The 26,434-nt window shown below is 41.1% G+C and overlaps 1 protein-coding gene across 1 annotated transcript; it reads left to right on the plus strand.

Annotated features, from left to right (window-relative positions):
* Positions 1–5,815: 5,815 nt before the first annotated feature.
* scarb2a (scavenger receptor class B, member 2a) lies at positions 5,816–24,684 on the plus strand. Its single transcript, XM_022191499.2, is given in 15 exon segments — positions 5,816–6,347; positions 10,332–10,489; positions 10,646–10,793; positions 11,130–11,324; positions 12,478–12,569; positions 13,492–13,611; positions 14,854–14,912; positions 14,915–14,935; positions 14,938–15,030; positions 17,103–17,221; positions 18,104–18,177; positions 18,292–18,343; positions 18,438–18,590; positions 20,132–20,179; positions 20,525–24,684. Coding segments are annotated over 15 exon segments (1,587 nt in total). The 5' UTR covers positions 5,816–6,224; the 3' UTR covers positions 20,657–24,684.
* Positions 24,685–26,434: the final 1,750 nt, after the last annotated feature.

The following is a 26,434-nucleotide window of genomic DNA, read 5'->3' on the forward strand; positions in this document are numbered from 1 at the left end:
ATGTTAGCTTGCTGAACTAAGATGGTAAACACATTGACTGCGTATAAAGATGGATGTAGATAAAGTGACATCACCCGTTGGTTTGTGAACTATAGTTTTGAAGCCTCGGGTTGGACATTTGTCTGTTGCCATTCTTGTTTTCTTCTAAACCAAAAGTAATAAATGAAGGGTGAATCTGATTCCTGATGCCCATAGGGTAGCGACTTGTCAATCACAGGATAGCCCCGCCTTAAAACCTACAATGCTTTATCGTCTATTTTACTCTAAATTAAACCATAATTTACTAAATGAACACCATTCTGTACTGAAAGACACTCAGGACTGGCATTAGAGACCATAAAGTCATTAGAAAAATGTTTACTGAAGTAACAAATTAGGGAAGAAGTTGGGTTATTTGCTTATAGATTCTTGTATGATCACATTTCTTCGCCCCCTTCAGACCTACAGGCTACATCCATCTTTCCTATACAGTCTGCGGGTCAACGTCAGCATTTAGGTCAGCACACTGTTGGTTTTCTTATTAATAACAGTCTCTTTTCAGACACACCTGTTGCTTTGTTGATACATGAAGATATAACCTCAGGTAGCTTTGTGAAGCAGGGCGTCGGCTGTGCTGTTTGTACAGTTCTGCAGATGAATTAAGTGTAGCAAAACTTGAAAAGGCATGCATCATTGTTTGCATACCGCGTCTGTTATCCGGTATCTCATTTATCAAGTAAATGATGTTGACTTTGGGCATTTGCAAAGTTCACAGTGAATCCACCCATCAAATATCAAACAGGACTTGTTGCTTAGACTCTATAATCAAACTCCACTCAGTGGCAGCTTTCTCTGTCTATCACATGAGATTGAACCACAGCTACTGAGTTATTGGTTGTGAATTGAATTTATTATAATTGCTGATCGTGTGAGGATTGTGACCCTAAATTGCCCACGAGTTTGCACATTTTGCACACTTCTCATTGCCGACTCTGAGAAGCTGACAGTGCAGAATGTGTGAAGCATCCACAAAATACTCGCTTTTCCAAACTCATGAATGGCCATTTGTGTTCATATAAATGTGCTCGGTGTTGAGCCGCATTTGCACTTTTCTTCAAAAGTAGCAATTGGTGCAGTTTTTTTGGGAGAGTTAAGGAGGGGCAAAATGTGTCAGAGCACAATAAGTGATTTGTGGGAACGACAGAAAGTAGTTTGAGGAACTTATCCAAAATCATTTACCCTGTGGATGAAGCCGTCGTTTCTTGCTGTAAATGGTTGCCTTATTCTCACCACGAACCCCTTTTATGATGCAGAGATATTTGCATAAAAAAACGTTGATCTCCAGTCATCAAATAGCTTTGTGTGGGCCTTCAAAGCTGGGTGTCTTCAGCTTCCAACAAGTCTGGCAACAAAAAAAAAGAAGAAAAAAAAAGAAAGAGACATCAGTGTCGCTCTGCTGACCAAACATAAAAAGAGACCATTACAAAGGTTGAACTGTTTTACCCCTCTTCGCCCTCCCACCCTTTCTTTTGGCAGAAACAATGTTGCTGCATTACTTGACTGTTATCCTTCCCCCCTGATGATTTTCTTTAGCATTTTTTACTCCTCTTGTTTGAACAGATGCCGCCCCCCTCCTGCAGCCCCTCGTCCTCTGGGATTGCCATAAGGCTTAGCACAATGAGGTAACGCTCAATTACATTAATGGCCAGAGTCCAGCCCAGTCGGTTCCTTCCAGTAAGCAACATCAAACGATATGATGTATATCACTTCCTGAGCAAAACTTGTTGTCTTTTGTCCTGTTTTTTTTCTGAATGGATTATGAAAGCGCCGGCTGCATGACCGTGCTCACCTCTCAGTCCGTCCATTACTACCAGTGCAGCACTTTGGAGCAGAATGAATCCCAACCTGTTGGCCGCCAACCAAACCCCAAATAAAGACGCAGATCGCTGAGATTGGAGGGCTTTCACGAGGCCAATTGCACAAAATAGATGCAACCAGAGGGATGAATCTGTGAATGAGTGGTGGAGCAGAGGAGCAGGGGACGATTTAGCCGGTCTTCTCATCTCATTAGATAACCTGGTATCTGAACTGGCATCTCGTCCAATAGGATTCTGGGTAGAAGTCTGCTCTTGAAATAGACAGCTGGTGTTGTCTGTAAATAAGGACGGTGGCGACTCCCAGTTCCCAGTGTCCTGTTTCAGACTTGCACCGGTTACATGCTTCAAGTGCCGTTCAATCCAAAAGGCATCGAAGAATCCCAGCAAAACGTCACCTTTGACCTTCTCTGGCTTTAAAAGTTGATCACATTTCGACCAGATTGTACCAGTGTTTCTGTGTGCTTTGCTTTGATGCCATGTAGTTGGTGTGAAACTGCTTTCACTTCAGCGTGCATTCAACCACAAAGGCTGCAGTCAAGTTAATTTTCCACTGGGTTTCTGGCCACTTGTTCAAAGTGGCCTCAGCAGTTACAAGCACATTTATGCAACACCAGACTTACATTTTCCCCTTTTTTCCTTCCACTTTTCATACCTTTGTTGTTACCATAGTACAGCAATGCTGTGCTAATGCTCCTGCTTCTTCTCGAACTAATTCACACTAAAAAAAATTAACAATCTGCTTTGAACAAAATCCACATTCACTCGATTAAAGCTCTGGAACAAGTTTGCATAGCATTGATTTGTGTTTGCCGTACCGAAACAAACGGATTATTTGAGTGTAAAGCACATGTTTGCTGGAATGAGAAAGTTTTCATCAAAGCAGAATGACTCATCTACAGAGTCATGAACAAGCTCCATCATTAATTGAACAACTTTTGCGTTCACATTTGTATTTTACATGATAGCTGCATGTAAGGAGGTGATTGACTTCTGGACACACACATGTACAATATTTTCTTGTTTTAAAAGACACAACTTTTTCTCTGTAACATCCATTTATCTGTGAGATTTGTGGAAATGCTGAAACCCTGTTTTAGTTCAAAACTGGTGCTGCATTTTAGTCTGGACAGGCAGCCAACACCCATGTTTGCTTGGTGATTTGTCCTTTCATTGTCAGTTCAAGCAAAAAAGAAAAACTCTGGTACTGCTTTTTGTCATTGCTGTTCTTCCTCTGTAGCATTTTGTGAAACTAAGCAACCAACCATCTGCTTCTTATTCACACCAAAGCATGCATGTCATGTGTGCGTACATGGCCATGTGATATGCAGGTGTATTAGCATGAACGGAGTTAGTAAATGGTTTGTACTAATATATATATATATATATATATCTGTGGTTTCCATTGACTTATTCACACTCTGATCTGCTATACCAGCTACTTTGGGTTGAATGCCTTGTATTTCCAGCATGTTATAAGGGTCTAAAAAAACCTCTTTTGCAAATAATAGACAACCTGTGTTACCACCTGAGCCACAGACAATCATTTTTGTTTCAAGACACTGTTTTAAAATTGAAGTGTATTCAAGTGGATGTAACCCTAATTAACACAAAGAGACATCAAACAGTGTGACCTGTGTGGTCATTTTGAAAGCAATTTTCAGGTAAAACCTTTAATAAAATCAAAGATGTAGGTTCACCTAAAGCAAACCCGTTAAATGATATGTTTTCTGGGGGTTAAAGCCTCTAAAAACCTGCAATTAGATCCCAAATATGCCTCTGCAGCATCGAACAAGCAGCAATTACAACTAAGGTTTGCCAATAAATGTCAACAAGTGTTCTCTCCAAAAGGTGGAGAACAGTTTGACGAGATCTGATTGACCACAACCTCGAAAAATCATTAGATATTCATTCAAATGTTGCTAAATATTAACTGCTGCAGGCCTCGAACACCTTAAACCAATGTGAGGAGATCAAGCAGAGCACAAAATGGGAAATCCCTGTCTGTAAAACAAGCTAAATTCTTCATTTGGATGCCACTAGCCAGAAGAACAGCTGACTGAAAAGCAGACGTTCAGGGCCTTTAATGAAATGTTGCTGCAACATCCTCTTTAAAGAGTTCAGTGATGTAAGCATGAATATATCGTCAGTCATGCTGCATTTCTGTTTAACAACATGTATGTAATGAATCACACACTGTAAACCAACTATTACAGTAAATAGTAAAGCTACAGCTTGTGGTCTGCCAGTGTAGTCATGCTCTAAATATAGTGAGAAAAGTCCCAAACAAACACATCGCATCACTACTTAATAGATTATTTAGTTTTGTTTTTTTTTAACTCATCTTAACTGGAAAATCCATGCTTCTTTTTATTCTAAACTTGTTTTAATGTTAATAATGTCGCTTCTCCTTGTTGTTCCAGTGTGTTTAAATACGAAGAAGGCTGTAAATCAAGAAAACTGTTAAATAAATCTGCAAAATGACATGAAACTAATCCAAAAATTTAATAAGATTATTTTTTACAGTGTACCAGGGGCATTACATCTGCACATTTTAGTAGAATTCAGCTCGAAATACTGTTCTTAGTTGTAATAACTTATTTTAAATGCAGTGTAAAGGTAAATAATCTGTGTTTTGTGACAGTGGAGAACCTTTCTTTCAGTTATAATTCAGTTTCATCAACAGCTGTGTCTTCCACATCTGCAGGGAGTTTTTCAATTAAAAAATAGTTCCAAAAAAATCTGTAAAATAACAGGAAATTGCTCAAAAAATGCAATAATGTTCATTTTTATAGCATTAAATCTGCACATTTAATTAAAATTCAGCTCTAAATACTGTTCTTAGTTGTAACAACTCGTTTTAAATGCAGTGTAAATGTAAACGATCTGTGTTTAGTGAGAGTGGAGCACATTTTTTAAATCAAAGTTATAATTCAGTTTCACCAGCAGCAGCATCATATCACTGAGTCTTCCACATCTGCAGGGGTTTTTCTGTTCATTCAGAAGGTTTAACGCGCCCTGATGTGTGCTTGTCAATATTTAATGGCCGTTTGGGTTCATGATGGCAGTAATGCAGCCATAAATCCTGCACATTTCTGCAGCATCCTGCTTGTCTTCGGTGGTCTCAGCCCCGCAACGAGCCGCTCAAACGATCCCACACTCCGGCGGAGGCTCGCGGCGCGTCACCACCGTCCGGTTCCCCCTTTATGGCGGCTCCGCCCCGAAATCAGTCGATGAAATTCAACATCACACTCACCGGCCACCGACCAATCCGCGCGCAGAGGGGGTGGTCTCGAGACGGTGGTCCGGGATGCTCGTGGCCAATCAGAGCGCGTGCTGGTCGGACAAAGGGCTCGCGTCAACGATCGTTGGTCGCCTGAATGGCACATTATTCATGTCCACGCGGTGCTTATTTAAGGAGTCACGATGAGGCGAGATAGCGGATTCCGTATAAAAGGTGAGGGATCCCTGCTGTCTGAGCATTTTCTGCGTGGATGAGTGAAGTCTGGATGCCGCTGTAATAAAATAAATAAAATAATTCTAAACTGTTTCCCCAAACATCCACACCCTCCCGGTAAGCGCATTAAAAAGTCACAAGGTGAACCACAACCACCGGTGTCCATGCGGATGAACAGGCTGCTGCTGCTAATTCATTCATAATCCCGGCAGTGCTGCGAGTTGTTCAGCAAACTCCTGTGTGCCACTAACCTAAAACAGCCAACTTAATGAAGCACAACTCAACACAAACCTCTGTGGAGTTCACCAAAACCTGGATAAACCGTGCGTAAAAGCGCGAAAAACAACATAATTAGTTCAATTCAAATGTAGATTTATTTATTTATGTTTTACAGCGCGACATTAGCTATGTAAGAAAAGCACCATCACTGAATTTTTTTTCTTCCTCTTTTTTTTTCTTTACACACACCCACCGCCCATGCAGCCTCCCAAAACGACGCTTTTCGCCTGACCGGCTTCATTAATGCGTAGAGGAAGGGGAGGAGGTGGACAGCTCGTCTTCTACTTCCCAATGTGCTGAGAGCTGCCGTTTCATTTCACCACCGCCTCCGAACAGCCCGGTCCCTCCTCTCTCTTGGTGCCAGGGTTAAGTATTACCAGTTTATTTTTTACTATTTACGCGAAACAAGTGCCAACATTTCTCAGCCTCGCCAAGGAGAGGAAAGAGCCCGAAGCAGGACGGTGAAGAGAGAAGTTTAAAGCCCGGCTGCTGCTCAAGAGGACGGAGGAATCGAGGTTTTTCACGGTCCTCGCTTTCTCTGCTTTCTGTTAAATATATATATTTTTGGAAGTTATCATCGACTTCAGTGAAGTTTCCTGCTCGCCCCGGGAGGACGACACAACACGCCCGGAATCATGACTCGGAGATCCTGTGCCATTTACGCCACCGGGATCGTGTGCGCTCACCTCCTGATCGTGGGGATCGCCCTGGTCGTGGCTCAAGTCTTCCAAACAATGATCCACAGCCGGTTAAAAAAGGTGAGTTTGTGAACATCCCGACACACTTTATCAAACGTGGCCACCGTTAAATTTCAGCGCTGTGCTTCAACCGTATGTCACACTTGAGGGATTTAAATCGTCTTTCCTCTGCAGTGACCAATCATAAGCATTCAGCATCTCGGTGGCGATAATACACGCGTGGGTCACACGATCAGCCGGTGTGTGAATTGTGGCTATTTTGTAGTAATTTTGTGTGTTGTGCTGCATTCTGCACCTCTGCGGGGAAAGTCGTCCCCTCCGTGAATCCGCATGATCCGATGCTTGTGCGGCGTCTAAGTCCCGTTACATGGTCGTGCAAGCTTTTTTTCCCTCCCATTTATTCATCAGTATATTTGTTGTATGATCTAATAAACGCCCTGCTGTAGGTAGAAATCCCCTGCAACTCCCACAGATGAGGGGGGAATTACGATTGTGCCACTCTCGGAGGTGAATCCTCCATGACCTTACCTTTCGTTTTAATGTATTTTCTCCCTTAAACGCTCATTCACGGACCTGCAGTGTCTGTACGTTGCCCCCAGTTATCACATAATTCATTTGGGTTTTAATTAAACGTAACCGGCTTCGAGAAATGTGAAGGAAATGTTTGATTTGTGCTGCAAACCGGCTGATCGGGTGAAATCATGACAGCTTGTCCAGAGCTTTGCGCATGACCCGGTGACATATTTCTGTGGATGCCGGGCTTCATGCGCTGACTTCTTCATGGTTTGCTATTCTGAGGTGGTGGTAGTAGAAATGTGGGGTAGGGGGGGAGGTGAGCAGGTCTGGAGGCATAGGGGGAAGGGAGAATGGGTGAGTGCGGGAGTACCTGGGAGTCATCCACCTTGAATACACCAAACAAATCTGCATTGACTGGTTGTCTCACCACAGATAAATGGATTTTCAGGGGTGTAGGTGACTGGAAACGCTTCAGTGTGCACTCAAAATCCTGTTAATCTTAAAACATGCAGTGTTTTCAGTCTTGATGAGGTATTTCTCTGTCAAGATTCAACATAATCAACATACAAGCTTCATTTGAAGGAGCTAGGTATTTATTCATTAACCCAAGCTGGATGGAAATTCCTGTAAAGTATGACACAAAATGTGCAAAAGCTGCGACGCTGCACCCTCTTCAATGTGTGCTGATTCTGAGTTCTGATTGTGGGTTTGTTGTTGTAGTATGGGGTGTGCATTGGAGATGTATTGGCAGCCAGGTGGGTTCAGAGGAGGGGTTTGGCTGGCAGCTGACACCCCCTCACATCCTGCAGACCCACTCACTGCCTTCTGCCCTTAAATACTTGGCGTTCCTCTTGCTGACATGAATCACTGTGTCTGATGCTTTTTCCACAAAGTTCTGTTTGGAAGAAGGAAAACAGGCCGAGCAGAAAAAGGTGTCACGTCCAAGTTCTGGACTCGTAAACAGCTGGTTTCCCCCCCTCCTGCAGTTTGATTTTTCTCTCATTCGGTATCCGGCAGCATCCCAGGGGACCCAAATTAAGAGAGTTAGTCAGAGTTCATCAACAGGGGACCTAATTCTGATGTGGCCGGCGATTACATGAAATGACAGCATAGCTAATCCTCTTTGGCCGCAGTCTTCCCATTGAATCAGGCTGGCCGGGGGGACATGCTGAACAGACTCCAAAAAAAAGAAAAAACAAATCCACCTAATCTGACTTTGAATGTGGCTTTCTGTACTAATGATGTGGCCGAGTTGTTTAGGTTGAGCCAAAGTTACCTCCAGGACAAACACTCTGCATCTTGGGCGTGGAGAGAAGCGGCGTTGAAGTCATGTGAGGAATCTGACAAACTTCTCGGCCCCCGAGGGCACGACTTTTGCCGGGGAGCAATCTCCTAATTCCTCGCTGTTGTTCCAGCCTCGGCCTATCCCCAGACGTACGGCTCGGATGACGAAACTGAAAAAGAAAAAAAATAGAAACACACCCTCCCATGCCACTCCTCTCAGCCTTGTTTGGCAGAGTTTTCACTGTAGCGTAAAAAAGCCTTGAAGAACAAGGTCATGTTCAAAACGCAGCACAGCTTGAATGCAAAGTCTTCAGCGCAGCAGGGAAAACTGGCAAATGATTTTCTTGTTTTTAATTGAATTTCTGTGTTTTTTTTGCTTTGAACTTGCGTCAGGCAGGATTTCGTCACACCACACCTCAGCTGTGCCTGACACTGACAAACCTCTTTTCCACACAGTTGTTTTACTTGTTTGTGACAGATCAAGGTTTTCCTGAGAGATAAATGAAGATTTACGTACAACTTTGATGAAGGCCTTTTAAAAGACCTTTAGTCAAGGTTGGCAAACAGGAAATCATGCAGGTTTCTGTCCCAATGCTGCAGGGTGGAAGGCCAAACCAGACGGATCCCTTCTTGGAAACAGACAGTTTGCATTTTGTTTCAAAAGCCAACAAATCGAGTCATTTCTGCTGGTTTAGCATAGTTTTTGACTCGATTTGACGGTCACACCCTTCTCCTGGTTTCATTTTGATCTTGATTAAGAAGCACAGAGACTCGAGAGAATCCAGCTTCTTAAATACCTCAAGTTCCTTCTTTCTTTCTATTTTGAGTGAGTTTCCTCTGATTCTACACGAGTAGTTTCGCTGCTGTGACGCCAAACTAGAAATCGATGATTCAGTCCCTTTGCAGGACAGTGACGGTCTCGTGGGTTGAATCTGAGATGAGGCCAGTGCATGATCAGTAATTCTGGTTTATTGAAAATGAAAATCAATGCAACAGATCCATAGCTGCAGAAAGGAGCCACGGCCATACTCATCTCTACTGATTTGTCCATCAAGAAAAATCAGCGAACATTGAATAAATGTGCAAATTTTCATTTTTTTTTAAAGCCTAGTGACACAAAAAAAGACATTTGAATGCATCATTTTGGGCACTGGTACCTTTTAAGAATCATTTTTCACCATTTTTAGTCCGTTTACAGTGGAGAATGATAATCTGATAATGAAAGTAATCACTGGTTGCAACCATAGTTATGCATGCACAAATCTAAAAAAAAATATGTAAAATCCGTAACCACATGCCCTTTTCTTCAATTTCCCCTTTTTTGTTTTATCAAAGTAGATGTTCTGGTTGACCCCTCTGATGCGGGTTCATGAAGGGGAGCTGGTGCAACAAAACCCGGAAAAAAGCCCCGTACAGGGCTACACGTTTTGAATAATGGAAGCTGTAACCCAAACAGGAACTGCCACACCTTAAGCTATAGTTTCTCAACAGTAAGTGCCTGCAAGCGACCACAGAAGACAATGTATGGCCTCTCGAGTGCACCTCTCTGTACTCAGGGGACGCAGGGTTTTCAGCAACTCCACTGAAAGACACAAAAGGAAGAGGGTTGATTTTCCTTTTTTCTATTTTTGTTTTCCCCCTTTCCCAAGTTTAAAAATGCCACCAAGAATGGAAAGAGTTCTTTCCTGGTCAACAAATACCTTTCAATCAACACACTGGAAGCTCTTCTTTAGTTTTCTGCTACAGCTGGAGTCAAACATTACAGTTTGTCCTGTTCAGACATGTGGCAGCCCAGCTTGTGTCGCACACATTTGCCTACTTTTAGCTTTAATTTTCAGGCTCGTTTTCCTCCACGTGATCACAGCCCAAACATGCGAGTGAACTCACAGCTTCACCTGACGTCCTGCGTGTAGTTTTGAGGCTAAATGCTGCGTTTGTGTCGTTTCAAACTTGTTCTGCTGAGTTGAGTGGGCTGACTGGTAGCCCACAGTCAGATTCTTGCCTCGGCTTGCTGAAGTTGAAACACTTTTTTTTTTTTTTTGCAGAGATTTGCTGATTGTTTGTCAGCAATGAAGGACTTTTCTCTGCTTCCCTGCTGTGTTTCAATTAAATGTTAAAAAAAAAGAGAAACCGAATGCATTTTCCATAATTTTCAGGGCTAAATGAGAGTCTCAGCTTATAATGCTTTGAAAGATTTTGGTCTTTTTTTGCTGTTTCTCAGTCTGAATATCTTTGTCTTGGCAGGAAATTACTTTGACAGAGAAGAGCCAAGTGTTTGAGTCATGGAAGAATCCGCCTCCACCTGTTTATATGGAGTATTACTTCTTCAATGTCACCAATCCAGAGGTGTTCCTGGCAGGCGGGAAGGCAGCTGTTAAACAGATCGGACCTTATACTTACAGGTATGTTTGACCTAAAAGTCAAAGGTGACGAATAAGGGAAGCAGTTGTTTGTACAAGCCACGTTTAAGGAAACCCATCTGGGATTGTAATTTTATTGTGTGAAATGGAAAACAAAATGACATCTGGACGGACTGACCGATGTCTCATCCTCTGCAGGGAATACAGGCCGCGGGAAAACGTAACTTTCCTGGAGAACGGCACCAAGCTTTACGCCCTGAACCCAAAAACTTTTGTCTTTGTGCCTGAGAAGTCGGCCGGCGACCCCGAGGTCGACATCATCAGGACCGTCAACATCCCATTTGTGGTGAGACAGCGTGTCTGTACAGGATGAAGTGTGTTATCATGACTGCCAGGTCAGTCGAGTCCTTCACATTTGATTGCTATGTGTGTCTTTATATTTCCTCACATACACTGTTATTCCGCTTGCACACTCCAAGCCATTGTTCCTCAAAGCTATGTTGTGACATTTTTGTGTCATGTGCGTATAAACTGAAGGCACATCAAGCCAAGACAAACAGTCCAGTGGTCCTGAATGCAGCGTTCCACCACAGAAAGGACATGAAGTATTCCAGACAGAAAACTCATTGTGTAGGATGGCAGCTTTCTCACCCTCCAGTCTTTTCCTTTGTTTCTTTCTCAGGCGGTGTTGAACGAGCTGAGCAGCTACCCCTTCCTTCTGAGGACTTTGGTTTCCGTGTACATGAACAGCCTGGGCATCGAGATGTTCATGACCCGCACCGTCCATGAGGTCCTGTGGGGCTTCAAAGACCCTCTGCTCTCCAAGATTCACAACATGAAGCCCGAAGTGGACGAATATTTTGGGCTGATGTGGAAGGTAAGGGAGCTGAATGTGCTGAAGAGTCCGGCTCGGTGTTCTTGTAGTGCAGAAACACAGAAAAGCCGTTGCGTGCTGGTTGTCAGGGGTTACTGAAGGAACAAGACAGGAGGAAGTGTGTGGTAACATCAACAGAAGTGAGATCGACTGCATGCTGATGGAAGATGCTGACACTTCCCATTCATAGAGCAGCGTCTGCGGCTCGGCACAGGCCCCACCAAGCATGTGATTCTTTAAAGTGCAGCATTTGGGGTAACGTCAGATCAGTTGATCAACAGGAACTTAGCTGTAATTGTGTCAGCCTTTTTTTTTTTTTTTTTTTTAATGTATTTCAAGCAAAAATGGTGCCGCCCAGTTTGTGAGTCACAAATGTGAGAGTTGGATGCTTTTATTTAACTACTTGAAGATATTAATGTGTAGAAAGTACAAATAGAAAAATAGCTTTTTTCACTATTTAGACATTCAGATCAATCGAGTTTTGGCCTTAACCCTCATGTTGTCCTGTGGGTTAAAACTGACCCGTTTTAATGTTTGAAAATGTGGAGAAAAAAATATTTTCACAGTGAAACTTCAGATTTCCACATTTTTGGGGATTTTTTTAAAACATTTTTTGGTGGTAAAAAAGAAAAGATAAAAATGTTTAAGAACATTCACAAAAAATCAGCCAAATCCAGCAAAGTTTGTTTAATTTTGGTTGATTTTTTTTGTGTGAATGTTCTTAAAGAAATAGTAGAAGTCTTACTGATATATATGTAATCACTTTAGATATTTTTAGGATTTTCTTGGGAAGATTTTTGCTCAGTTTTTGAAAATATTTGCACAAATTTTCTTGCCACATTTGGGAGATTTTTTTTTTTTAAATAAAACTTTTAAGGGAAACTTTTAAGAAATTATTGGAATTTTCTTCCTAAAGGTTTTTCAGAGTTTCAGAAATTTGGGAAATTGTTTTTGCTGAATTTTGGGATTTTTTTCAGACGGAAACAATATTTTTTTTGGTGCCCGTAAATGAAGACAACAGGAGGGTTAAACAGGAAGAACACCATCTAAAAATGTAATTAATGAGGTCCTTTTTCAACGTTCATAAACCGACAGTCGGTGCCTCTGCTGTGTCCTGATCCGTCTGAAACTCGTGTCTTGTCTTGGTTTTCCACAGAAAAACGGCACCCATGAAGGGGAGTTTGTGTTCCACACCGGCGAGGAGAACTACTTGGATTATGGAAAGATCGACACGTGGAACGGCCTGAGGTGAGGACTCGCATTAGACAGCGTCCACTGTCTGAGAGAAAAACTTGAGTTTTTTCCCCTGTTTTCCTAAATGAGATCAACCGTTTTCCTGTCAGCACATTTCTTCCACTTCCTTCCAATCAAGATGTTCACGTTTGCTTTGTTACACAACCTGCCTCTGAACATCCAGAGGAGAGTGAGCCTTTGGTCTTTGGCTTCAGTAGAGCAGGATTGCAAAATGAATGTTTGGACATCAGAACTGACTTTGCACTTTGAATGGTATCAGCTTGTGTATTTAGAAGTAAAAGTACTAATACAGTGTAGAAATACTAGATTACAGATAAATGCTCTGCACCGAACTATATTAGAAAGAAAACACTTTATTTGCAGGTATGTTGTATGTTATTGTTGCAGCTGATGGAGGTTGGGGATTGATTTAGACTTTATGTTGTCTTATAGCTTAGTCCTGCAGTTTTCAACCTTCTGTCTGCTCCAAAAAGTCTCTAGATAAATGTTGGAAGTTCTGATACATAAATCAGTATTTATATGTTGGAATTTTGTGTCGTATTTTCGTTTTTGGAGTATTCATCATTATGATAATCACAAAATATTTAACACCTGAGGCCTGTTTGTGTCCTACATAGGCTGAATCTCTTCAGGCTTTGGACTGTTTAACATGAATCAAATAATCTTTTACTTGAGGAAGCATTTGGCAGATTGACTGTTTAAGCAAGTAATTCTTTTTACAGCTCTGTTGGGGTTTAATCTTCAGCAATTTTAGCATTTATGTATGAAAAGAACTCATATCTTTTGGACACCTTCAGTAACATGTGCAATATTTCAGGTTGATTACAGTGTAGAAACTAGAAGTGCAGTGTTTGAGTAAAAGCTGACTTTTCAGCACGTGCAGCACTAATATCTAGTGTTTCTTCGTCATCAACAGGGAAATGTCGTGGTGGTCCTCCAATCAGAGCAACATGATCAACGGGACGGACGGCGCCGTCTTCCACCCGCTGATTAACAGGAACGAGCTGCTCTACATCTTCGCCGCCGATCTCTGCCGGTATGCGCATGTTCACGTGTGGCTATAAATTTGCTTACAGTCAAAGCATCCCGTGTGGCGGGGCGAATACCGGGACGTCCGGTGAGGTTTACGTTTGGAAATACCGGCTGAGTCATGCACAGTGTGCTCACAAATTGCACTGATAAGGACATGAGTTGTTGCAGCGTACGATAAGGCTGGTAATGAAGATTATTCTGTGCATGATACCCACTTTCAACCCATTTCCTTCATCTTGATGGCTCTTTATTTAGACTTTTGTAGCCTTAAATCAGAGGGGTCAAACTCATTTTAATTCTGGGGCCACATTCAGCCCAATTTGATCTCCAGTGGGCCGGACCAGTGAAATCACAGCATCATAACCTATAAAATAAATAACCACAACTCCAAATGTTTCCTTTGTTGTAGTTAAAAAAAAAAAAAAAACATTCTGAAAATGTTCACATTTAAGGAATTGTCTTTTTTACCAAACATAATGAACCACCTGAAATTTCTTAAGAAAAATAATTCTTTTTTTTTCAATATTATGCCTCAGTTTATCATTTACACGTTACAACTTTCAGATCAGAGTGTCTGTAAAGGCATAAACCATTTAGTGACAGATATTTGAAACTGCATGACTAATATTTTACTGTAAGAAAAGACAACAATAAGACAAAATATTACAAAACTGAGACACAAAACGACAAAAATGAGACACAAAACGACAAAAGCAAGAAACAAAATGACAAAAAATGAGACAAACGACACAAAACAAAAGGAGACAAAAATTTGAAAAAAGTTACAAAAAATGTACAAACGAGACAAAAAATATGACCAAAGCGTGAAACAAAATGACAACCATGGTGCACAAAACGATGAATAAAGCAAAACACAAAATAACAAAAATAAGACAAAACAAGCGTGACAAAAAGGAAACGCAAAACGACAAAAAACAGAAACAAAATATCAAAAACACGAGAAAAAACGGCAAAAGTCAGACAAAAAAAAGACAAAATATTACAAAATTAGACACAAAGTGACAGAAGAACAATAAGCAATCTCGTATTTTACTTTATGATCAAAGCTTCTTATGGTCATGAAATTATTTTAAATTTATAGTTTTACAAATTTACAAGTGGCAGTTATTGTCTTCTAATTTTTACACTTTGAGGGCCAGATTGAACCCTCTGGAGGGTCGGTTTTGGCCCGCGGGCCGCATGTTTGACACCCCTGTTTTAAAGTGTCTCCGTCTGTCTCCATCAGGTCTATTCACCTGGCCTATGTGAAGGACGTGGAGGTGAAGGGGATCCAGGCTTATCGCTTCGCCCCCCGAGCGATGTCCTCATGAGCCCAAAGACAACCCCACCAACGCCGGCTTCTGTGTGCCGGCCGGGGACTGCCTCGGCACCGGAGTGCTCAAAGTCAGCGTTTGTCGAGAAGGTAGGAGCCCCGCTAATCATCTAACTAACCCCCTTTTCTAATCATCGGAGCCTGACCCAGTTACCCACCACTTCCCCTCCGAGCAGCCCCATGACACAGTTTCCCCTCTTTTCTGCCCCCTGAAACTGTCCTCTCAGTCATCCACCGCGTCCCCCTGGCTGGGATCTGACATTCCCGGTGTTTGAGCTCGCCAGATTTTACTCAATACGCGGTTCAATGATTAACTGTGCTGACTGCGTGTGGAGGTTATTCGAGTGTTTTATGGTTGGACATTGAGTGGTGTAGGATTGCTCTGATAAGGGGATCTCCACAGGGTTTGACTGATGAAGAAGCTGTAGTGTTATTTAAAGGTATGCTACTGTAACCCCTGGACTTTACTTATTTATTTGATATCCCTTTGCTGCTATTTTCACAAATATATTCTAACATCCTTCAGTAGCAGAAAACAACACCCAGTGTTTTACAAACGGCTGTCTGCTGGTTGAACTGACTGTAATCAAAGCTGATTGGCTGACAGCATCACTTCCTCTGACTCAAACGCACCTAATGGGTGACACTCTGTGATGCTTCACCGGCAGCCAATCAGCATCGAGCCCTGCGGTCACGTGCACAGTGGTGCCATTCTGAAATGAGCTGTGTCTGAGGTTTTTTTTTTTTTTTTTTTTTTAAAAAAAAAAGCTTCAACCACAAAGGAACATTATGAAAATCTTCTTGCTGTCTCTACACCTGCTGTCACCACTCAAACACGTCTGTCTGAAAACATCCCCTGTGACTGTTTTAGCACAAAAAAAAGAAAAATCATTGCTTTTTTTCCGGTTTTTCCCATTGTGTGAGCTTTGTTAAAGGTATTTTTAGATTCATTATGTTTAAATTTGACTATTTATATTTCATAAAAAGCTAAATAAATTAAGATTTCAGCATCTTACCTTCAGCATTCTCCTCCTGGTAGCTTAGACTGAACTTTAAAACAGCATTTGGACATATATATTTGTAAATATTACTAAAGATGTACAGCTGACGATTAGCTAAACCTGTGTTTTATATATTAGATTTGAATAATCCTCTCAGTCCTGTTTCTCTGGTTCTCTAAAGTGAGAATAAGCTGCTTTGTTGTGTTTTTATACATCTACAGACTGAATCTTTTTCAGTCGATCGGGCAAACATTTTGAAGACGACACCTTTGGCTCTGAGCTCTTTTTGGTGGCATTTTTTCATAGTTTGCTGACATTTAATAGACTTAACAGTTAATCTATTACCCTCAACTGTGATATAAAGAAGAGCTGATTAGTATTTGGCGATCTTAATGTTGTTTATGATGAATTAGATTTTGCATTTAATCAGCCACTTCACGGTGACTGCGGGATTTTGGTATTTGAAAATACACCTTTCACAAACTCGATTTTGTTTTGTGGTTTGAAGGTATTAAGTAAATTTGCTCTTTAGTTTTTTTTTCTATAGTTCTGTCCTGTAACTTCAGGAGTCGCTAGATAAATGTGAACAGTTTTGAGGTGATTAATGCAGCAGGAAAGACATTTAAATCCAAAAATTAGTATAAATATGTTGTAAATGTGTGCCGCATTTTGTTATCAATCCTTATAATCATTGTAAAAGGTTGTATATAGCTTGTGATACATGAGCGTACATTGAATCAGAATGATTGACTTCATGATTTTTGTGTTGGGAAATAATCTGTTAAGCTCTAATTTGTTTTTGGTGGTTTGAAGGTGATGAATAAGTTTAATTATAAATATATTGTTATTGAATTTGTGGTGTGACTTCTGTAGAAGAAAATATTCCCCTGAGGCACCGGTTTTCATGAAGTTTTTTTTTTTTCTCCAACCAGTCATTATTTAGACTCAATAAAACCCAAAGCACACATTCTTTCAACTATCAGCTGCACTTTATCAGTTACAGATAATACTGTATCTCCCCTTTGGCACAAAACAACAACTGGCGGGTTGTTTGTTGTATCTTATCTCACGTTTTCTGTTCAGTCTCTTTCTGGACCGTGTTGCTCAGAGTCCTCTCAGGACGTAAATGTGACTCAATCTGTTTGACTCGTTTCCTTCAAGGTGCTCCCATCGTGGTGTCCTTCCCCCACTTTTATCAGGCCGACCCCGTTTACATCAACGCCGTCGACGGGCTCAGCCCCAACAAGGAGGAGCACGAGACGTACCTCGACCTGCAGCCGGTACGACGAACGCTTTGCATCACCACAGATTTTTAAAAAAAAGAAAAAAAGAAGTTGTTTTAGAAATGATGTGTCGTCAGCAGCTCTGCTTGCTTTTTCTGCATTTTTAAAAATTAGATTACATTTGCAGAGATAATTTTGCTTTTAAAAAATGGCATTGAGTGCTGGAAATGACATCAGTTTATTCTTGTTTATCTAATTATATTAATAGTTGGATCTAATAAAAGAAGAAAAACATGCATAGAAAGGAGTAAAAGAAGAAAAAAACAAGAATTACTACATTCAAACACTTCTTCCTGATTCTTATCAAAAAATGACTTTAGTCATTCGTTCAACATTAAATTAATTAACAGTGTTGCTTCTCGAGGCTTATTCTGTAGTTTATCTTTCATTTTTTTTATTACATTCTATCTTTTTTTTTTTTTAACCAAGCCTCACTAAATTTTCAAATGGACAAAAAAAGGCAATTTAGATATTGGGCTTTAAATCCAGTAGATGTGAAACAGAACAGACGAAAGGGGGAAATAAAGAGAAAAGAATAGCACAGGCAAAACAAAAACATGCAGAAAAGTCACACAGTTATACATGAAGAAAAGCATTTTTATTGAGAACTGAAGCCGACATTCATTTAAAATTTTATCAATATGTAGTAAAAACACCCAAATGTCTTAAATATCTCCACTCACATTTGTAAGATACCGTGAAATATTTCAGAAAGTCATTTCTTAATCTTCTAATTATTATAAAAGGTTTGTTTCTTGAAGCCAATTTAATCCTCTTTATTTGAAAGTTAATTAAAGCATCCAGCTGGATTTTAGTGCTTGGAGCTGCAGTTTTCTTTGCACTAAACAAAAAGAAATGTCTTTTTTTAATCTCTTCTAGACAACGGGGGTTCCCATTCGTGCCTGCAAGAGAGCACAGCTCAATATCATTCTGAAGAGGGTCCCCGGCTTCCCGTAAGTCCAGCTCCGTTCACCTCTAACCCACTTTGCTGTTGCTTCACTCGTGTTCCGGCCTCATGTCGAGCCAGATGTCCTCCCTGACCTCCCTCTCTTTTTTCTGCCCCTCAGCAAAACTAGGTACATCAACGAGACCATTTTCCCCATCATGTTCGTCAATGAGGTGAGGCTCTTTCGCCACCCTTTGCAGCACACACCTGTTCCAATAACCAAACGTGAACCCTTAAAATCAATACTGCTGTCTTTCCTGTCCCCAGACGGCGACGATCGACGATGACTCAGCAGCTCAGATGAGGACGCTGCTCCTCATCGTGACTCTGGTGTCCAACTTCCCAGTGCTCATCGTGGGCATGGGCATCATCCTGCTGCTGGTGCTCGTTGTCTTGTTCTGCCGAAACCGCCAGAAGAAGGTAGGAACCGCCGCCGCCGCTGCTGTGGACTAAACTGTAGAAGAATAATCCACACAGTTACTTTGGCGTTTGCTAGCCACTGACATTAGCTCACAGTGCAGACGAGACATAGCCTGGTGCTAGATCGTAGCCACAGTAAATGCTTTAGGAGTTTTTAATGTCCTGACCGGGTTTTTGCATGTTTTTAACAGTTTTCCTGCATCAACTTCACTGAGCAGCTGCAGGTTTTAACCCAAAGCTACGTGCATGTTAACTAACACACCCCTGTGCAGCAAAGCCAGCATGAGCAGTTTTTCCGCAATTCTGGATCAAGTGGTGTTTTTATTTTATTTTTTTCCCCTTGCTGAGTGTTTTTCTAACAGTCGATGCATCTTTGATGAATTCAGGAAGAAGAAGTGTCTCAGTTTCCTGTCTGTCAGCATTTAGCTAGCCGAGCTGCAGGTCACTGAACTAGAATAACCTGAGAGCGATGTACTGCACATGTCCCCCTCTTATCGCCACAAGTGACCTCTCAGATTATTGTAGTTCAGGTTATTCACTGAGCAAAGGGAGGCCTGCAGCATGTTAAAGGAGTAGTTAAATTCTTTGGGATATGTTCAGTTTTTTTTTGCTGAGACTTAATGAGGAGGTGATGCCAAACTTGTGTCTTTATACCAAATATGAAGCCAAGAGATGGTTTAAAGCAAGACTGGGAACAACTAAAAACTAAAGAAAAACCGAAAAATCCACCAACCACCACCTACTAGTTTGACTTTGGTACAGATTAACTCTATAAACCCAATTTAATTTCAGAGCATTTTCTATTCCTATCACATTTTTTACTCACTTTGGGCTAATTCTTTACTGCAGTATAAAGTCCTGCACTTCTATGAAAACAGAACAACAACGACAAGAAGTAGAAAGAACTTAAAAATACACTATCATAAATCATAGTAAGAGGAAACCATTTCTTTTATTACTTGTTAACAAATATTTTTCAGGTGCCCCAATACTGCAAAAATGCTAACTCTAAATACTAGTTTAAACACATCCTGCAATTTAGCTAAAAAGTCCCTGAAAATTAGTTTCATGGCTGTTGGTCACAACTGAGTCACTAATGACTTCCTGGTTGTGCCAAGAAGTGCAGAATTTTTATGTTTTTACAAAATTCGCTTAATGCAAACAGGTAATTTATGGCAAATTTTTGTATGAGAGAGGTTGAAGCTGGTTAAATAAAGGTAATCTTCAGAGGTGCTGGTATTTAGGTTTTGCTACTTTTTCAGACAGAGCCAGGCTAGCTGCTTGCTCCAAGTTATGCTAAGCTACGCTAACCAGCTGCGAGAGTGGTATAGATCTCCTCACCTAAATCTCCAAAGACGGCAAAGAACTCCATTCCCCAAAGCTACTCCTTCAACATACATCCATACAGTAAAGTTCAGACCTTTAGCTTAGCATCGTGAGAATGTTCCGGACATGCTTAATTGCAATGTGAAAAAGTGTTGTATTAACCATGTTCTAATTTTAATTTTCTGTAACCCCCCTTTTTTCCTTTTCTGTTTTAGAATGAAGTAAAACGTATTGATTTTACTGAAGCTTTTCATTCTTTTGCTGTAAGTCTTCAGTTTTGCCTTGTTTTTCTATTCTCCTTTTAATTTGTTATCCATCATCTCTTATTTGTTATCATTTTAATTACCTCTATGGGACATGAAGTTCTTTTTTGAGTTCTTGCCTCACAGTGTAATTGGGCTCCTTTTAAGTTTTCTGTGGTGTTTAGTTTTGTTGTAACTGGTGCATATTTAGACTGTTAGTGGTGAACATTTAGACTCTCACTGTGAACATTTCAGTCAAAACATTTATTTCCATTTCAGTGTTGAGTGTAAACTAATATTCAGACATGTTGCCATTTCTGTGATTTGCACTGACACTTTCTGTCCTCGTGAATCTTTCCCGCTCAGACGGCGAAAGACGACACGGCCTACACGCAGGTCAGCGACAAACCGGACGAGCCGTCGGAAACGGCGGCCAACCAGCCGATGAGGAACGGCTCCTACATCGCCATGTCTCCAGTGGAGGCGCAGAAGTGTTGATCGAGGATCCCCCCCGTCTCCCAGCGTGGAGCTCAGGAAGGGGGCTGAGGGAGCAGCACAGGGGCGTTACATTACCGCGGGTGGGAGTTTGCATATACGCTGGGCTCAATTTCACTTAATTTCGGGGGTTTGGGGGAAAAGTGGTGGGACACAAACCCCATTAGCCAACAAAGACATTGCTCCTCTCACTGAGCCTTCTCATGACTGACCGGCCTCCTCCACTCTACCTGCTGAGCATGGCCCTCACTGCCTGCAGTACTGCAACACAACCAACACCCCCCCACCCCAACACTCTAATCCTCATTTCCGTCCTGGTTGGGCCCCAAAGACGGAGGGACTCTTCGGCGGGCTTCGGCTAGGACGAGCCTTTTCTTTTCCGTAAAATTCTTCTGAGGGAACACGGTAGCGTAGGTGTCGCTGTTGCACACGGATGCATGATCTTCAGAGCAGACTCGAAACAAAACAAAGAGCATTCACGGGAACAGCTGTGGGTGTTTACAGTAGTGTTCTTGCTCTTTTTCCTCTCTATCAGTGTGGCGTGAGGAGAAAACTTCTATTACTAAAAGGCCCTGTAAAGTTAGGACTAAACTCTGAGCTCCTGGACTCAAAAGATCGAATGGGTTTGCTAGCAAAACTTTTATAAAAGGAGAAAAAGAAACCTGACTGAGCCAAACTATTTATAGCATTTTGCCTTTTATTTTTTCCTAAGATGAATTAGTGCACACACACACAGATAAACACATCACACTTCCAGTAACAGAGAAAGCGTGTGCACCTTTATCTCACACCTCAGCGTCCTGTTTTCATGGACAGTGGGCCACTATTTTTCCTAGTGACACCTGAAATACTCGTGAATTTGATCCCCTTCCTCCACCTTAACTCAGCTTTTTTTTCTTTCTAAAACACTAGTTAGAAATTAAAAATAACATCAGCTACATTTCAAAACTTCTGTCTAGTTAAGCTGATGACTCGTTAGCTGTGAAATTATTAGGAAAGTCGCACCTTTTTAGGCTTCATCACAAAATGGGGAATAAAAGGAAGATTTAACAAAGGAAAAAAAAACACCCACAGAACTTACAAGGGAGACTTGAACCTGCTTTCTGCCTTACAGTGGTTCAGTTTGTTCAAACGTCATTCAAATAAGCTGGAGATCTCTGGCGGTTATTGTACATATGTAAAGGGGAACTGTTGAGATACCTCTGACCAAATCCAGCAAGCAGTCCTGCTCGGTGTGCTGAAAGACACTAACTTTGCTCTGGTGTCGACCGCTCCTTCACATCTACACAGTTACGTATTAGAGAAAGCACAATTTGGATTGCTAAAACCAGTCCTCACACAAGGCTACCAGGTGTTTTTTTTTGTGTGTGTGTCCTGTATTATATATAAATATCGAGAACATTTACAGCTGATCTGTCAAAGACACTGTCAAGTGCCCAGACTTATTAAACTGAGCGGGAGCTTCTCGCCGCTGTGCAGTCGTTCGGTTTGCCAAGGAGCTGTAGGCATTCAGGCAAACTCAGCACACAGCACTTGAATCACTGTTTGTCTTACGTTTCATGTTGTGTTTTTAAGCTCTCTGTCCGCCACATTTTCAAACCCGCCGGTGGTGGGAAGTGAATTTAAGGCCATAATACTGTCAGCGTGGAAAATTCCCTGCACTTTGCCTGGAAATTGTGCCCTGTGTACTTTCATTTTTTTTGTTGTTGTTATTGTTTGTTTTTGTCCTGTTTTATTTCAATGCAGGTGGTCCATGTGTTCAGCACATTTCAAAGGTTTTGTCCCGACTAGTATTGCTCGTGAAGGATGCTGCTGTGATCCGACAGCAGACCTCCCTGCCTCTGTGTTACTTGCTTCTCAGCACATGGAGTGTCTTCTTTTGATATACTTTTGTATTTGTTATTGCTGCTACAAAATGCCATAACCGATGGACTTTTGTATTTGTATTTACCACAGCGTGCTCGGCTCCAAGTTGATCCACAGAGGCTTTTTTTTGTCTCGAGGCTTGTTGTGTTGCCAACCCTTTGACACCTGAGCACAAGATACAAAGCCCAAAGCTTGCTGCCATTCATTGGACTTAGCAGTTACAGTTTTTTTGTAAAGTTATCACACTCATTCCTTTTTACTAGCAGGTGATCTGACCATATCACACGTGTCGTTTGGGGGGGTTTATTCTTCGGGTTAGTAAACTTGACAGTTTGTTAAAGGTGCCCAAAAGGGGACGAGCCACTTTGGCGCCATCTAATGTTGGTGTCAGAAGTCTGATTGTGGGTTTAGGAACACTGTGGTGGAGAGTCCTTGAAAGCATCGGTTTGGAAAAGACGCTTATTTGCTTTGAAGTTTGATGCTACTCTGTTCATTAAGGCTGATTGGCTTAAATTAGCACAAAGTCTGGAAATGGCTAAGCTGGCTCTATGGAGCAATGAAAGCCAGGAGCACCTCTGGAGTTCAGTAAACGTGTAGCGTCTTGGCTTTTTACTCTATACAGAAACCAAAAAGCGCAATTCAGGCTCCAGAAATTGGGCAAATATGTCAGTTTTTGCACGTTGGAAGAGATGCTTCAAGTTGCTGATGTGAGGATTCCTCTGCGTTTCCATGCCAGGCCTTTGTGCTAAGCTAAGCTGATCATCTGCACAGATAGAAAAGTGGTGTCGATGTTTTTTAGCCACAAAGCAAATAGCTCCAACAATGTTGAACTCTTCCTCTGAAGCAAAATCGATTCACTAAAGGCCTTTTTATTCCACCCAATGCACGCGACCGGCACCTTGTGCAAACTCACAGTTCATCCTTGTTCACCTTTTTTGATATCTTGACTTGAACCTTTTCCTCGAGAGAGTCGCGCGCGCGTGTGTGTGTGTGTGTGTGTGTGAGTTGCTGTCCAAACACCTGAGCCATCACTCCTCTCTACTACGCTGACCTTTGAGTCCGATCCTTGAAGCCCATTGGCTCGTCCCTGCTCGACCAAAGATAACCCGTGTAGATCTGCCCCCCAGCGCCGTGTTTACTCTGCGATAACGGCCGTGCCACAAAAACCACCGCCTGCTTTTTCCTTTTTTTTTTTTTAAAGCAAACAAAATCGTGCCACCACTTACATGAAGTATTTGCAGCGGTGTTGCGTGTGTTTTTGTGCCTTCACATCGAGGCAAAAACAAAAAGAAGAAAAATTTGATGTTTGAGTATTGCTCCTTTTTTTTTCACCCAGCGCAAAGCAAACAAAAGTAATCAATGCTCTTTGTGAGCTGAAGAAATCTCAGTATTATGTAAGACAAAGCAATACAGAGTTGTGTAAAATAAATAGTGGATGTTTTATAAGGGGCCACGCGATATTTATGTTATTTTCTTCCCTGAAATTCCTGTTTAGGAGTGTAGGAGTATTTTCTTTTTTTTTCCTGTAGATTAATTTAGACATTTTATTTTGTGATATTTCAGCACATTTCATTGTCGATCATTTAATTTTTTTCACACTGAAATTACAAAAAGATGGACCACTACGTCACACTGGGAACAGTCAAAGTCCTGTAAAGAGTCTGTAAGAGTGATCATGATTGTTTTAAGTTTTGGGCGTTTGTGTTTAATGAGTATGAGAATGTGTTTGTGGAGCGATGCGCCGTTTCTATTGAACTGGAGTGATTTACTGGAAGGCTGATTATCTTGACTGAGAAAAGCGTTGATGCTGTGTAAGGTATTTAGATGAATGAAGCCCTCCTTTGGGGATGAGCACTAGTGCCATACCATCCTTATTGTCATTATTATTATTATTATTATTATTATTATTTTCCTTTCAATTTGCTCTTTGTAACAACACGTCTCCCCATTTCAATACCCTGAGGTCACTAACAGACGTTTCCTTATGAGATGTACTAATTTGTTTTGCTGCTGAAAATGACAATCCCCCTTGTCATGTTAGGTGCAAAATGATTTCAAAGTAATATTCATTTTTAGTTTTGATAATTTACACTGCACAGATGTTTCTACAGTGCTTTTGTAAACCTTTCTAGTGTATTTGCAAAAAAATAAAATTGCAAAGTTTACATGGTTGTCTGATGTCTTTTCTTCACCCTTCTGCCTTTAGACATAAAATATAAACCAACATGTGGCGATAAAAGTGTAAATGTATTTACATAGTGCCAACCTACAACATAGAGTGGTGGGAAAAAGTTTTTGGACCCCCCATGCCTTTGTGAAATATTGCATTAAGAATCACTCTTAAGCCATTAATCATTAATCTTTCACCAAAGAACAATGCGTCCTGAGAGCCAGGATACTTGAATGGAGAGTGGCGAGGATGTGGGGGGAAAAAAAAAAACTCTTCTAGAATATGTAAAATAGTTTTTATGACTTGTCTGAAACTGTATCATAAAAAAAGGATACAGAGAAGAAAAGAGATTCAAGTTTCGCTCTGCATGCTGAATACTTGTGAAAAGCTAGTGTGAGTGTACTTGAAGTGTATATTGTTGTCCGTTTGAAAATAAAGAATTGGAAAAAATAAGGCTAAAATAAGGAACCTAACGCACGCCTGAAGATACATATTCTCAGACAGGAGGGGTACAGCTGCCACCAGATAGCAGGAAGTGCAGATGCAGTCCTTCAGCAGAAATACAGACGAACCGACTGCTTGGAAAACAAACGAAGATCTGGGCGTCCAAGAGTTTCCTCAGCAAGAAATGATCACATCCTGATCCACATGTGCTGAATGGCGTCACAGGAGCTTCAGTAGCAGTGGTCAAACCAAACAGCCGGCTGGGCTTGAGGTCCTACAAGGATGTCAAGAAGCCCCTGATCAATGAGATACAGAGGTTAGCCCAGCATGTTTGCACCCAAGCTCACAAGAACTGGACAGCCAGGAATTGGAAGAAGATTCTGTGGTCAGATGAGTCCAGTTTCCAGCTTTATCTTCCCCCTGAAGTGAGGGTATGCAGAAGGCCAGACGAAGCACTATCTCCAGCATGTACAGTACCTACTGTCTAGCATGGTGGAGGCAGTATCATGGTTTGGGGATGCATGAATGCTGCTGGTGTTGGTCATCTCACTGTCTGTGATGGTACACTGAACTCACATGCACCCCTTTAAGAGGTGTACAGGAAGAGGGTTTTTTGTACTGATTATCTTTTACTTTGTTCCTGGTTGGAATGCCCATCAATGTCAACGTGAAGTTCACTTTTATTTCTGTTTATTTATTTTAATTTTACGAACACCCATTTTTTTAACCCCCTCACATGTTGTGTTGTTGTAAACTTACTCTTTCAAATAAATTCTCGTCTAACCCTCTGGAAACCAGCGATTGGACTGTTTGTGTTGCTCCTCACCTACTTCAGACAGCAGGGACAGAACAACGTTTTGTGGACTAGAGGCTATACTATGACATTTTTAGAGCGACATGCTATAATACAGGCTTTTTTAATTGACATATTACTATGACTTTTTTTTTGTTTAAGTTTTTTTTTTTTTTTTAGCAACATATAAGAATTTGATTAGTTTTAAAAATTACTATACTTGTGCAATGAAATATTATTCTATGGAATTTTTTAGACCACATATTATACTCTGATGTTTTCTTGAACAGCACAATATTTTGACAATATACTGCACTATGACATTTTTTGAACCACATATCATACATAACAATTTTAGGCCACATCCTATCATTTTGCGCTTCTTGAACCACATAATAATTTATGTTTATTTGGGGGCTTTTTTGCCGACATGCTATACTATGAACTACAGGCCATACTATGTTATTCTTGAAAAGTATACTATACTTTGACATTTTCTGAACTACAT

Source organism: Acanthochromis polyacanthus, chromosome 7 (assembly GCF_021347895.1).
Source record: "Acanthochromis polyacanthus isolate Apoly-LR-REF ecotype Palm Island chromosome 7, KAUST_Apoly_ChrSc, whole genome shotgun sequence".
Lineage (NCBI taxonomy): Eukaryota > Metazoa > Chordata > Actinopteri > Pomacentridae > Acanthochromis > Acanthochromis polyacanthus.